This window comes from Prionailurus viverrinus, chromosome D2 (assembly GCF_022837055.1).
Source record: "Prionailurus viverrinus isolate Anna chromosome D2, UM_Priviv_1.0, whole genome shotgun sequence".
NCBI classification, from domain to species: Eukaryota; Metazoa; Chordata; class Mammalia; order Carnivora; family Felidae; genus Prionailurus; species Prionailurus viverrinus.
This window is the reverse complement of record NC_062571.1, coordinates 71,683,395-71,698,473: the sequence shown is the minus strand read 5'-3', so window position 1 is coordinate 71,698,473 and position 15,079 is coordinate 71,683,395. Positions and strand designations below refer to the sequence as shown.

The 15,079-nt window shown below is 37.8% G+C and overlaps 1 protein-coding gene across 2 annotated transcripts in view; it reads left to right on the top strand.

The window, feature by feature from the left end:
- Positions 1–14,868, top strand: part of CCDC186 (coiled-coil domain containing 186) — a 54,311-nt gene extending 39,443 nt beyond the window's left edge. For both annotated transcript variants that reach the window (XM_047824967.1, XM_047824968.1), the window contains exons 11-16: positions 2,756–3,011; positions 4,674–4,863; positions 5,987–6,067; positions 8,062–8,272; positions 9,548–9,767; positions 10,593–14,868. In XM_047824967.1, coding sequence (XP_047680923.1) covers positions 2,756–3,011; positions 4,674–4,863; positions 5,987–6,067; positions 8,062–8,272; positions 9,548–9,767; positions 10,593–10,676 — 1,042 coding nt within the window. In that variant the 3' untranslated portion in view covers positions 10,677–14,868. The remainder of the gene's footprint in view (positions 1–2,755; positions 3,012–4,673; positions 4,864–5,986; positions 6,068–8,061; positions 8,273–9,547; positions 9,768–10,592) is intronic.
- The last annotated feature ends 211 nt before the right edge of the window (positions 14,869–15,079 follow it).

Here is a 15,079-nt window from a genome sequence, read left to right as displayed (position 1 = left end):
ACTCTACTCGTGACATGACCTGGCAGAGCGTGGATTCAGCTTGAATCCAAATACCTTCTTTTTCATACCTTACCCATATCTGCTGCTGAGCGTTGCTAAAAATTCTCACCATCATCAGGGTTGATGCTGTGATAAATCCATGGTTAGTTAGTAACCTCAACTGGAAATGATAATGATGTCCCTAGTCATAGCCTCTCCCCGACCTGGAAGCATCTATTCCTGCTTTGTTCACACATCTGGTCTCCCTCCCCTTGATATTTACGCTTAGCGGGCAATTACCTCTTATTTACGTCACAAAAGAAATGGGAGCTAACAAGTTCTTGATCTGTCCTGTGAACTCACCAGCCTTTGCAACCTTTCTTTCTTTTCCTTTTGTTGTTATGGAAGAAGTGTTCCTGTTCCCCCCTGAATTGAGCTTTTCTCTCGACTTCTGTGGATCCCATGCTCTCCTGCTTCTCTTATCCTTTATTTCTTACCCCTCTCTAAATTTTTTGTCTTTCTGCACTTAAATATTGTATATTAAAAACATTAAAATTCCTATGACTCCCCTACCCTTTTCCTGTCCTTCACAACTGAGCATCTTCGTAGAATCATCTATACGCATCCTCCACGCCCTTGCTTCCTTTGTTCTTTTTCTCTACGTCCTTCTAGGTTCTACCCACAACCTCCCATTAAAAAGGAGGCATTAGCAAATGCCTCCTTAAATCTAGCACACGCTTCTCAGACTAAGCCTTGCTTGAGTTTTCAGTATTTTTACAATTTTACTTACTTATTTTGAGAGAGAGAGGGAGAGTACGAGTGCTGGAGGTACAGAGAGGGAGAAAGCGAATCTCAACAAGGCTCCACATCTAGCACAGAGCCCAACACGGGGCTTGATTTCCTGAACTGCGAGATCGTGACCAGCCGGAGTCAAGAGTTGACAGTTAACTGACCAAGCCACCTAGGAGCCCTGAATTTTCAGTATTAAGACCATTAAGCCCCTTATCTTTCTTGACGTGCTCTGTTCTTTGGTTTCATTTCCTATCTGCTTTCTTGGTGTTCCTCCCCACTTTGTGGCCACTCGTTTTCTCCTTTCCTCGGCAGCCTTCTCTTTGTCATAAAACTCTTCTGTTGTTATTTTATCATACCCCCGAGTGAGCCTTACCATTCCCATACCATACTGCAGGACCTTCCAGATACTGTCTTCAGCCCTTTTTGTTGAGCTCCAGACACACAAGTATCACAGGCGCCTCACACTTTAATGTGTCCCAAACTGATTCATCTATCCTGCCCATAAATACACTCCTCTTCTGTTCCTGAGGTGAATGATGCGTGTAGCACCCACGTGACTTTCCAGCCCAGGAACCTGGGGCGGCTCCTTGGCTCTTCTCTCCTTCCCCTCACACATCTAACCAGAAACAGAGTGTTAGTGAGTATCCTTCAAGTCGTGTATTTTTTACGTTCCCACCACTGCTATCATTGTCCTTTCATCTGGAAAACTGCCACAACTTCTAAACTGTCTTTTTTTAGTTTGGTGGGGTTTTTTGTTTGTTTGTTTTTGTTTTGCTTCCCTTTGAATCCATTTCCTACACTGTGGCCAGCATAATCTTTTTAAAATGGAAATCTCACAAGCTTTCAGTGATTTCCCATTGGCTCAAACTGCCCTGTGAGATCCGATGCCTTAGCATGGCTTGGAAGATCAGTAGCCACCTTGCTTCTCCCTCTGTGCCTTCTCTTTTTTCAGCACAATTGCTTACAAATGTTGAGTGTCTCCCGTGTTCAATGCTGGGGATATAATGCTGTCGCTGTCCCCATCAGTGTTGAAGCAACAAACAAATCATTCAGTCGTTCCCTCCCCAGATTTAGCACATACTGTTTCTTCTACCAAAAACATATATATATTTTTTAATATGAAATGTATTGTCAAATTGGTTTCCATACAACACCCAGTGCTCATCCCGACAGGTGCCCTCCTCAATGCCCATCGCCCACTTTCCCCTCCCTCCCACCCCCCCTCAACCCTCAGTTCTCAGTTTTTAAGAGTCTCTTATGGTTTGGCTTCCTCCCTCTCTAACTTTTTTTTTTCCCTTCCCCTCCCCCTTGGTCTTCTGTTAAGTTTCTCAGGATCCACATAAGAGTGAAAACATATGGTATCTGTCTTTCTCTGTATGACTTATTTCACCCAAGAACATATTTTGACGTCTCGGTCACTCCTACTTTTCCTTTAAGTCAGGAATTAGCGAACTGTGGCCCGAGAGCCAAATCCAGCCCGCTACCTTTTTTTGTAAATAATTTTTTTGTTTTGGAACACAGCTGCTCTCATTCCGTTATGGGCTGTCCGAGGCTGCTTTCACACCACGGTACCAGGGAACAACAGTCGCCACAGGGCCATGTGCCCTAGAAGCTTAAATTATTTACTGTCTGGACTTTTTGCAGGAAAAGTTTGCTAACCTTTACTTTAAGTATTCGTTTAAACATCACTTATACGAGGTGAGGCAACCCACTCTGCGCTTTCATCAAAAATGTTTCATCACACATAGTTTCCTTACTTGAATGAAAGCCCTTTGAAAGCAAGCCCGTGTCGGTCTTGCTCACTTACACTCCCAGCTCTTAGTTCCTAGCACATATCAGGTAGTCATAAAAATCCAAATAAATAATTTGGATGAATGCGTAAAAGTACCTTCATAAAACATTTTATTTGATGAAAACTCCCAAACCATTAACTTAATGTATTTTAATAGTTTTTTTTCCCCTAAATATAAACTTTGTTTTTTAGAGGTAAACAAGAAATTGAAAATTTGAAGGAAGAAGTGGAAAGTCTCAATTCTTTGATTAATGACCTACAAAAAGACATCGAAGGCAGTAGGAAAAGAGAATCTGAGCTACTGCTGTTTACAGAAAAGCTCACTAGTAAGAATGCACAGCTCCAGTCTGAATCCAATTCTTTGCAGTCACAATTGGATAAGCTTTCCTGTAGTGAAAGTCAGTTACAAAGCCAATGTGAACAAATGAAACAGACAAATACTAATTTGGTAAGTATAAATTTACATTTAACTTTTATTTATTTATTTATTTATTTATTTATTTATTTTAAATTTTTTATGTTTATTATTTATTTTTGAGAGAGAGAGAGAGAGAGAGAGTGTGTGAGCAGGCGAGAGGCAGAGAGAGAGGGAGACACAGAATCGGAAGCAGGCTCCAGGCTCCGAGCTGTCAGCACAGAGCCTGACGCGGGGCTCGAACCCACGAGCTGTGAGATCATGACCTGAGCCGAAGTCGGACACTCAACCGACTGAGCCGCCCAGGCGCCCCTACATTTAACTTTTAAAGCAACATAGCAAGAAGCACAAATTTTCCTACTAGCATAAACCCACTGGTAGTTGAGTTAAACTCTTTTTTTGTATTGGCATTGACTTTCTGGCAATTTCAAATGCTGTGCAAAGTAACAGTTTTTCTTTCCAACTTGTTCAAAGTGTCCTTTTTCCTTCCTAATTTATAATAAAATGTCTCCCTAAAATGCTTATGAAAAAGTATTTCACTTTTGAAAATAAGAAAACCATGGTTTTTTGGGGGCGCCTGGGTGGCTCAGTCAGTTGGGTGGCCGACTTCGGCTCAGGTCATGTTCTCATGGTTTGTGAGTTCAAGCCCCGCGTCGGGCTCTGTGCTGACAGCTCAGAGCCTGGAGCCTGCTTTCAATCCTGTGTCTTCCTGTCTCTGGCCCTCCCCCGCTCACGCTCTGACTCTCTCTCTCAAAAATAAATAAACATTGCGGCACCTGGGTGGCGCAGTCGGTTAAGCGTCCGACATCAGCCAGGTCACGATCTCACGGTCCGTGAGTTCGAGCCCCGCGTCAGGCTCTGGGCTGATGGCTCAGAGCCTGGAGCCTGTTTCCGATTCTGTGTCTCCCTCTCTCTCTGCCCCTCCCCCGTTCATGCTCTGTCTCTCTCTGTCCCAAAAATAAATAAAAAACGGAGAAAAAAAAATTAAAAAAAAAAATAAATAAATAAATAAAATAAATAAATAAACATTAAAAAAAAAATTAAAAAAGAAAACCATGGTTTTTGTCATTCCTAATTGGAATTACTGTATATTTTTAAAAGTTATTTCAAATTTCTATATGTTTATAGTTTAAAAATGGTTTAATATTTCTGTGTTATGAAAGTATCTTCAAGTTACTCATAAAAATAATTTGAGATTTTAGTCCAAAATACAGAGAACATCAGTCATATGCTCTTTTGGATGTATGAAATGGCAAATGTGTTAATATGCCCCCTGCATTCCTCTATGAGGAATTTGGAGAGCTCAGGAAACAGAACCTGGTAAGAAGCGGTTCTGGAAGAATCTACCATCATTTACCATCAGGGACCTTGTATTTTCAGGATTTTGAATTGTGAGCAATAATGGAAACAGGTATTAAAACTGGTGTATTCTGGGGGTGCCTGGGTGGCGCAGTCGGTTAAGCGTCCGACTTCAGCCAGGTCACGATCTCGCGGTCCGTGAGTCCGAGCTCCGCCGTCAGGCTCTGGGCTGATGGCTCAGAGCCTGGAGCCTGTTTCCGATTCTGTGTCTCCCTCTCTCTCTGCCCCTCCCCCGTTCATGCTCTGTCTCTCTCTGTCCCAAAAATAAATAAACGTTGGAAAAAAAATAAAAAAAAAAAAACTGGTGTATTTTGTTTTATCCTTTTTAATATTTAGGAAAGTAGATTGTTGAAAGAGGAGGAACTGCGGAGAGAGGAGGTCCAGACCCTGCAAGCGGAACTCACCTGTAGACAAACAGAAGTTAAAGCACTGAGCACCCAGGTCGAAGAACTAAAAGATGAATTAGTCACTCAGAGACGTAAACATGCCTCCAGTGTCAAGGATCTTATCAAACAACTCCAGCAAGGTACCAATTTCTCACCCACTTAGACCTTAATATTGTTTCTTTTAGTCATTAAGGATTTATAGAAAAAAATCTACTTTGCATCAGGTTCTACCACTTTGATTAGAACTCTGTGTTCTTTTTAATGTATTGACGTTCATAAACCAAATCACTAAACCTCTTATAGTTCCACAAATAGCCTATAACATCCTCTATGTAAAGGGCACTTATTCGCAGAATCCCAAAACGTGACAATTGGGAATGTACCTTAGGGAAGTAGTGTCTAAACTTTTTTGACCACATGCTCCTATCAGTAAAAAGTAGTTAAGCATTTGTTCTCCAATTTATGTATACTTATTTATAAATTTTAAACATGTATTATTCTACATTACAAATGTAAATTTTAAAAGATCAGACGAAATACAAGTATAAATGGAAATTCTAATATTTTCTCCCTATACATGCTATGAGTTGTTTTGTTTAGCGTCTAGGTACCTGTACCTCCCCTCATAGACCTCTTAGAGATCACTGAACCCTAACCCTTCATCTTAGAGGAGACCGAGACCCAGATACGTTCTGAATTACCTGAACACAACAACTAGGACTAGAACCCAGATTTCTTTTCATCTAAAAATTCATGCAGTTATTTGGAGTCTATGCTATATGCTTGGATAAAAGATGAATAAGATATGTATTCTGACTTCCTAATCTCTACTATTCCTCACTACTTTGTGGTAAAATATGGTAAAATATAGTAATAAGATAAAAGAGTTTTAGCATTTACTTAATATATTCAGGTATTTGCCTTAAGGATTATTCAGTTTGTTTTTATAGATATAATTGAAGGGAAATCTTTGGCATCACAGAGATCATCTAAATTCGTCAGGATTCTGAAAGTTAGGTCACTGTACCTACATGATACCATCATAGTGTTGTCTCTATATATTTTGTATTTGACCTGTACGTTTCTACATATCATTTTATATGAATGACTACTGTAGCTCTCCTGTCTGAAGTATGTATTCAAGAAATTTCTCTTGATGTTTAAGCCATTTTTGCCTAAGTGATTTTAGCAATTAAGATCAGAGATAGTGGGGGCGAATGGTCATGAGAATTGTCACAGGCAATCCATTTCTTTTTCCTATAGCACGAAGAAAATTAGATCAGATTGAGAATGGAAACTATGATAAAGAAGTCAGCAGCATGGGGAGTCGTTCTAGTTCATCAGGTAAAAATCTCAGGCTTCAGATGTTACCTAGTGACTGACTAAAAAGAAGTAGCTTCTTTGGTGTGTTAAAAGGTATTGATATGCTTTTTTTTTTTCTCCATTTTGAGTTATAAAAAGTTGTAGCATTTCCAGTTAAATATTTACATTCTCATCACCGTCCAGGGTTTCAAGTTTGCCACGGGATTCTGGATTGTCTGTCTCCCTACCTCCTTTTTTACCTGCTGCTTCTTTATTGTGTGTAACAATTTCCTCATTTTTCAATTTAGATTTGTATCCATCCATATAGAGAGATTGGGTATAATACAGTCTCCCTCTCCCCTCTCCCCTCTCCCCTCTCCCCTCTCTCTTTTTTTCCTTTTATATTTTAACACCTGAAAACTAATGAAATGATGATCATTATCAGATCTTTATATATGTGTATTTTATTTTAAAAAAAATTTTTAACGTTTATTTATTTTTAAGAAAGACAGAGTATGAGTGGGGGAGGAGCAGAGAGAGAGAGAGAGAGGGAGACACAGAATCTGAAGCAGGCTCCAGGCTCTGAGCTGACAGCATAGAGCCTGACGCAGGGCTTGAACTCGCAAACTGTGAGATCATGACCTGAGCCGAAGTCAGATGCTTAATGGACTGAGCCACCCAAGTGCTTCTATATATGTGTATTTTAAAATTTTTTAGCTTTTCTTATGATAAATATGCCAAAAATTATGATTGATACCATTGTGGAAATGATAATTAGCAAAAAAAAAATGAGTATATTTGTCATTTTGGAATGCCAGGAACCATGCTAAGCACTTCAAGCATATTATTGACTCTGCAGAATAGTCATGTGAGGTAAGTGTTATAATTCACATTTTAGAGATGAGGAAACTAAGATTCCGAATGGTTCCATGACTTGCTCCGAATTCACAGCTACAGAACTCTCAGCCTCTAGAGTCCTTTCGTGCCATTACACTACACTCCCTCTCAGGAGTAGTACCTTACAGGGAGAATCAGCTGTTCCAGTAATGGGAAAATCATGTAGTAGAAAGAACATGGGTTTGAAATTACACATACGTATTTAGAACCCGGTCTGTCACTTATTAGTGTGCAACCTCGAATAAGATCTATTCCTTGTCTTCAGTCTACAAAATGGAGTTGAAAAGGCTTATGTTTGTAGTATAAAAAGGATCAGAAATTTTTCTCAACTGATGTTGATAAAAATAATAGCTAACACTTAGTGCTTATTATATGCACTGTTCCAAACACTTTCACATACATTAGCTCATTTTTTTTTTTTTTTAATTTTTTTCTCAATGTTTTTTATTTATTTTTGGGACAGAGAGAGACAGAGCACGAACGGGGGAGGGGCAGAGAGAGAGGGAGACACAGAATCGGAAACAGGCTCCAGGCTCCGAGCCATCAGCCCAGAGCCTGACGCGGGGCTCGAACTCACGGACCGCGAGATCGTGACCTGGCTGAAGTCGGACGCTTAACCGACTGCGCCACCCAGGCGCCCCTACATTAGCTCATTTAAATAAAGATAACAATCCTATGAAGTAAATAATAACATTATTCCCATTTTAAGATGAAATGACCAAGGCACAGAGAGTTAAATGACGTGGCCAAAGTCACAGAGCTACAAAGTGGAGGAGTGGGATTTGTACCTAAGGAGACTGGCTTCCGAGCTGAACCCACTGGTGTATTCTCTCTTCTCTCTCTGTGTCTGCCTTTGGCTCCTCGTTTCACTTCAGGCTTGTTATTGTGACTTTTTCTGAGTTTCTTGTTTCTCTCTTGCCACTTCCTCATCCTGTTGCTGAGAGACATAATAGGCCCTTTGGTACTTCTGACATCCATGTATTCAATAGCAAGAGCTCAGGCCAGGTAGGACTTGTGTTCTGTGCCCAGCTGTGTTAGAGTGACTATTTGAAAACAATACTAGAGGAAATAATATGTGCTATTAGAGATGACTTTAGACTAAGCACAGCATCTAAACTGATTTTTTTTTTTGTCTTCAGGGTCCCTCAATGCTCGAAGCAGTGCAGAAGATCGATCTCCAGAAAATACTGGGTCATCAGTAGCTGTGGATAACTTTCCAGAAGTAGATAAGGCCATGTTGATTGAGAGGATAGTAAGGCTACAGAAAGCACATGCTCGGAAAAATGAAAAGATAGAATTTATGGAGGATCATATCAAACAATTGGTAGAAGAAATTAGGAAAAAAACAAAGTATGTATTATTATGATAACACAGTCTGTGTTTGAAATACCGTTATTTGTATGGTAAAGTTACTGTTTTCAGAACTAATTATAACAAGAGCCCATCTTTCAAAAAATATTTGTTAATTTCCCAGTCTTATATTGATCACTTAACTATGTTCTAGGTTTTGGGAATACAGAAAAACCTAGTTTTTCTGTAAAACAAAAAAAGAAAAAACAGGTCGTTAAGGTGATACAGAGAGTTCAGTGGATGTTGATTTTTCTTTTAAAATTTTTTTAAGTTTATTTATTTTGAGAGGGAGACAATGTGAGCAGGCTAGGGGCAGAGAGAGAGAAAGAATCCCAAGCAGGCTCTGCACTGTCAATACAGAGCCTGACATGGGGCTTGAACCCACAAAACCGTGAGATCATGACCTGAGCCGAAACGGAGAGTCGGACGCTTAACCAACCTAGCCACCCAGACGCCTCAGATGTTAATTTTTTTAAGATACTAAAATAACTTTGCATTTAAAAAGAATACTCTACTTCACTTTCAGTTTTCATGACTGTGGCTCTAAGAGATAATACGGGGTTGTGGGTTATTGTTCCTGTCGGGTAGGATATAGTGGGTAATTTATTGGGCACCTGCCAAGTACAAGATTCTGTGCCTGTGACTTAACGAAATTTCATTGATTTCTTACAACTGAGTGACCTATACGTTAACTGGTGGTGCTCAGGTCAAATTACTAAATGTTCCAGAGTCACCACTCATCTAGTAAGTGACCAAAAGCTGGAGATCTGGGCCCAGCTCTGACTGACTCCAGAGCCTGTGCTGTGCCAGAGTCCTCTTACAAATGTCATATTCTTTTAAGTAAGAGGTTTTATATATGTACCCATGCCTTTTTAATTTTAATTTTGAAATAATTTTAGTCTTAGAGAAAATTTTGCCCATGACTTAAAAAAAAAAAAAAAGGATAACGTTCTGAGTTTAATAACAGAAAAATAGAAAATGCTAACTAAAAATGGAGCAATAAAGAAATTACTCAAAAGTATTTTGATTAAAGTAATAAAGAAATTGAAAAGCATTGTTTGTATATCGTTAATATAAATACCATGCTGAACAAAAATGGGATTAAGAAACTACTGAATGAGAAAAGTTCCCTTATTTTCTAGTATATTTCTTTTTAACCTAATAGATATTTGTTTTATGCTAATCATCTTTATGCTTATGATTAGCCAACTCCTGTAAATTCTAATGTTTTTAATTCTGCAAGTATATAACTGACAGTGTCATTTTATTTTACAGAATAATTCAGAGTTACATTTTACGGGAAGAATCAGGCACACTTTCTTCAGAGGCATCTGATTTTAACAAAGTCCATTTAAGTAGACGGGGAGGCATTATGGCATCTTTATATACATCCCATCCAGCTGATAGTGGATTAACATTGGAACTCTCTTTGGAGATCAACAGAAAATTACAGGCTGTTTTAGAGGATACATTACTAAAAAATATTACATTGAAGGTATTTATATTTTTCATTTACTTACCAACCAGCAAGCATGGCGTAATGAGGCCTCTTTCATTGCGTGAGCTGGCATGTAAATGACCAATTCTGTAATGCAAGGTAGCCATTTGACCCAGAGATCAAATTTCTGTATTTTTCTTAATGAAAAAGGAAGAGCAAAACATCAGCTTCACTATTGGACAGACAGTTGTTTATTTTGCGGTGGGCCGCCTCTGACCTCTATTATAGTTAGTTATGATTGATCACTGAGGCTTTAAGATTGAGGTGTGTCTTTTCTAATGTACATTCTAGCTCTACTTTTTGCAGATATTACCTGACCTGACTGTTCTGTTTGTGCCGTGTTTGGGCCTCCATAGTCAGTAACGGATTTTAAAGAATGTTTTTATTTAATTAATTGTTATCATTCTTTAATTTTAGAGAGTGCACAAGCAGGGGAGAGAGGGAGAGAGAGAGAATCTTAGGCTCTACGTTCAGCACAGAACCTGATGTGGGGCTCAGTCCCATGACCCTGGGATCATGACCTGAGCCAAAATCACTCAGACGCTCAACTGACTGAACCACCCAGGTGTCCCTAAAACAGAACATTTTAAATCTAGTAATAATTTTGTGCACCAAAGTTTACTGTCGCTCCAGGCAGATTCTGAAATGTATAGGACTCCTTTACTGAAAACCACTGTGCTCCTGGCCAGTGTCACCGAGCATTTAAAACTCATCCTCACCCTTTTGGTTTCAAAATTTGAGCAAAAACAGTACAAACTGAATCTTTATACTTATGCTACCTAATAATTCTGTTTTCTTTCCCCCTTTTTCTAACTGGTGAAGGAAAATCTACAAACACTTGGAACAGAAATTGAGCGTCTTATTAAACATCAGCATGAACTCGAACAGAGAACGAAGAAACCCTAACGCAAAGCTCTCATTCACTAAACAGACAAAAGCCACATAAGGAGCAGGTGCCACTGCCCATTATTGTTGGAAACTTTTCCCTGCTTTGTGTGTCAGTAAAAAATTGTTTTGCTTCATCTGTATGAAAAAGTATCCTTTTACAATATGAATGCATTGCTGTGTATACTGTAAGAGCAAAAGCTTTGATGAAATTTGTTTTTGTATAGTGACAGCCTGTCCCTGAATCCGAACAACTGAAATTGCTAATGGTCATACAAAGTGCTGAACATTACTACAAGGGCTTTTGAAAACCCCTTCTCCTTATTTCTTCCTTTTAAAATATATAATGTCAAAAATGATTCAGCTTTTAAAATTCTGCATGAAAGGACACGTGTTCATCATTCCGTAATGTGCTGTTTCTCCAACATGAAGAAAACTAAAGTGATAAAGATCATATTTGACCTTCCAGTATCCATCCCATTTGGTTGTGTCACAGGGATGCCAGTGAGTCTTAACTTCTTGTCATTTTAATGGACGCTAATAGGAAAGCCAGCTCTTGGTCGCCAGCAATAATCAGCCATTGAATGCCTCCATCAGGTTTCCTTCTCTGTGCTAGGTATGTTTTGTCAGATTCAAGTTGTTTGAGTTCATAGTTGAGTTTTTTTAGTCTTCAGTTACACAAAATCTGATTTTAAATAACACACTCACTTAGAAAATCTCTGCGGACTTCAGTTGTATTTTAAAATGTGAAGTAGATTATTCATTAGAACACAGAGATGAATAATGAATTCTTTGAAGCTGAAATACTTTAGTTTTACTGACATCAAGTGTTAAGAAAAATGTGTAAGGCTTTTATGAAGAACCAGTTCCCCAGAGAATCCAGCGTATGACTCTGTTAACCTTGTCATTTGAGCACCATGCTTGACCATTGATATGATTATGTATTCCAGCAGAGTGATCTTACAGTCCCCAAATGTGATGTGTTTCAGTATATTTATTTAAAATACAAAATAATTACATCTCTGTAGCCAAGGGAAATTTAGAGCCAAATTTGTGTAGCCTGTTGGATTTTTACAATATTTATTTAAAATACGCGCTTCCATGTCACCAGTCCATGGTATCGGTGCTTCTACATCATTGAATTTTGTTCCCTCCTCTTGTAATTTGTCACCTATTATCATTTCTGTGTGTGGTTTTTCACATTTCATTACATTCAGGTCATCTCTACGATAGGATACCTTGGCTGACATGCAGATGTTGCCACAAGTGTCACTCTTGTTTTGGATTTTTGCATCCTTTTTTCTCCCCTTAAGAGAAGTAAGCTTTGGGATGATGAAAAAGCCTTTCAGAAGTTATATGGCTCTGAAAGTTGGGCTTACGGTGGCAATGTCCCGTTAATGTGTTTTAACATTTTTTTTATATCAACATTGTTTAAAAGGATCATATGCTTAATTTTTACTAAGGATTCAATGTAGTGTCTTATTTTTTCTGTGTATCGAGGTGTCTTGTCATCCAAAAACAAAATCTTTTCCGCATGGAAATAGAAGTTCAAAAACATTTTTAAAATAGCTGTGACAAGTGTCAGTCTTACCATAATGTGTCTTGTTATTTTTACCAATAATAATTTATCAAAATAAAAGAAGAGGGTGAGTGCAATCAAATCTGAATTATTTTCCCCTTTGTTTCTAGACATACTATTGATATTCCTATAGACTGCTTAGAGTAGCCAACAAAACTACATTTTTATGGCTGCTTATGTGATAGAGATTCATACACTACAATATTTGTTTTTTCCTTCCAAGACACAAAGTATATGAATGGAGGCCAAACAGTGATCAGATCTAGAGTGTCCTATGTCTATACACTTTTTAAGAATATATACATTTATTACATACAAAAATAAAATATTCCAATATTAACACTTGTGCCACCATTTGGGAAAATTGAATGGTGAAGCAACTTTAGAAGAAAGCTGTCATAAATCATGTTCTGACTTATTGTTACTTACCCCTCCCCCCCCCCGCCATAAATATAAGAAACTATGGAAAACTTTTGAAGAGAATGCTTTATCTTCTTTTTTTCCTTCAGTTTCTATTGTATCTTCACTTTCTATTGTGGATTAGAACCAAAGTAATATATGAAAATGTGCATATATCACATCTTTATACGAACTCACAAAAAGCTCCTGGTGTGAGGATTTAGGGATTTAGAGAGTCTTTTACTATAGTGAATATACGGAGAGAAGAGTGGAGTGTCCAAAAAAGGAAAATGGCCTGAATAAACCTGAGATCTGGGGGAATATTTATTTTAGATGTTCATTATTCATTGTACATATCAAAGGCTACATTGATAGTTAGCACTGCTTTGGTTTCTTTGAACAGGAAATTATTTTGTGTGTGTGTCTTATCTGTATATGCTTACTAGGCCTTCGTTTTGAAGTGAGTTCTTACTGTGGCTCCCTTTTTCGCATACTACTTCCCTTTAGCCTATTAAGTGTTCAGGATTGAAAACAGTGGGTTTGAGCAAAGAAATGGGTTTGAACTTAGGTATTTTGGTTTTTCTTTTAACTTTCTATCTTTGACGCCATTTAAAGTGATTTATCTTGCATTATTTTATCAGGCTACCAGCATGTTATTTATTCATTAAAAAAAAAAAACCACCTGTATTGAAAGTCTGCTATTGTGCTATTGCCTGGCACCGTCCAGGGTATTGTGATTTTACTGGTGAACAGACCGGGCAGGACTGTTGCTGTCCCCATGGAGCTGAGGTCTAGTGACAGTGGCAGGGAAGGCACCAGAAGCAGCTCTTTGAGCCTCTGCAGCTCCCAGCCAGCTGCCGTAGGAAGAGGATTAATCCAGTTGTGCAAGTAGTGGCCCAGAAGTCTCGCCGTGGCATGAAACTTCCGGAGATGAGTCCTTGCTCTGGGGTAGGCTGAGAGGTCTGCACGTCCTCTGCCATAGTTTGGTGTTTACTTCTTCTTTAGGAAAAAAGAAGAAAAAATCCAAAGAGCATAGACAAGTATTTGATTTTTTCCATTTTAGTAAATTATTAATGCCTACTTGATGCTCATAAAAGTGAATCTAATCACGTTTTCATGCGTGTTCCTAAACTTTGTTTCACAGCATATTCTTTTCTAAAGATTTTCTTCATAAAAGTTTAGATCAAGATTTACCAAGACATTAAAAAACCGTCAGTGTTGTAAATGTTATATATATGCTACTGTGGTGAAAATACTTTTCTCAATCATGTTACTCGGTATGGTTAGTTTGCCTTATGAATGTTGACTCTACTAGCCTGTTTTTCGATATCCTTTTTAAAAAACAAAACAATCTTCTTTTGACACTGAGATTGTTCATTTTTAACACCAGTTGGTGGCACTAGAAACCTGAAATTTCTCAAGGCTCTGAACAAGAGCAAATAATTGAAAACGTATCCAAACATGAAGAATTTTCAGGAAAATAAATGAAAAATATAATTGTATATTAAAGATGTATTTTCTGGTATGAATTCTTTTTTAAAATGCATATGCCTGTCCATTTTGATGACAATGATAAAACTTGTTTATCTTCCAAAAGTGTGTGTATATATATATATATATATATATACATATATATATATGTGTGTATATATATATGTATGTGTGTGTGTGCATTGTACAGATAATCTTTAATTTGATTACACTGTTCATTTTGTAAATATGTTTCTGTATAAAATGAAGCTTTTCAAGAGAATTCTATGTATATATTGTACTTATTAAATAGGTAATGCCTGTTTACCAAGTTGTATTTTATAGCATCTTTGATTATTTATTTACATACACCACTTGCTAAACAGACTGATTCTCCAGACTGTTGGCAAGGCTGATTCAAATTGCTTGAATTTTCTTTTTTAAACTCCACTAGGAGGTTTTGCTTACCACAGTTCTCTTTATTATACCAATTATTATTAGAAGTCAATGAATAGTAAGCAGTTTAAATTGAATGCCAGGTTCTGTTTTAAATTTGTGTTTATATCATTGGTAGCAAAACTTGGCCTTTTACAAAAGGCAAATTTTCACATGCCTGTCTTCACATAGACATTTTCACATGCCTGTGTGAAAATTTCTCATTGAACTGGACGAGCCAGTAATATATTCACATTTTCCACCAAACTATGTAACTTGCCCAAATTATCTAGCTTTAATAATAAAGCTCTAATATGTTCAATAAAAAGATACGGAAACGGCATTAATTTCATGAAGTTAATGTGTGTGTGTGGTGGGTATTTCACATCACACCGTGTTGTTTTCCATACACTTAAATTATGCCACGGACCTGAATGACTTTACTACTGGAAAGAATCCCCTGAAATCAGGATCCTTGGAATAAAGGGAAAATTAATAGAATAGAGGAAGCTTGCATGATGTCCTCAATGGTCTCTTTTTT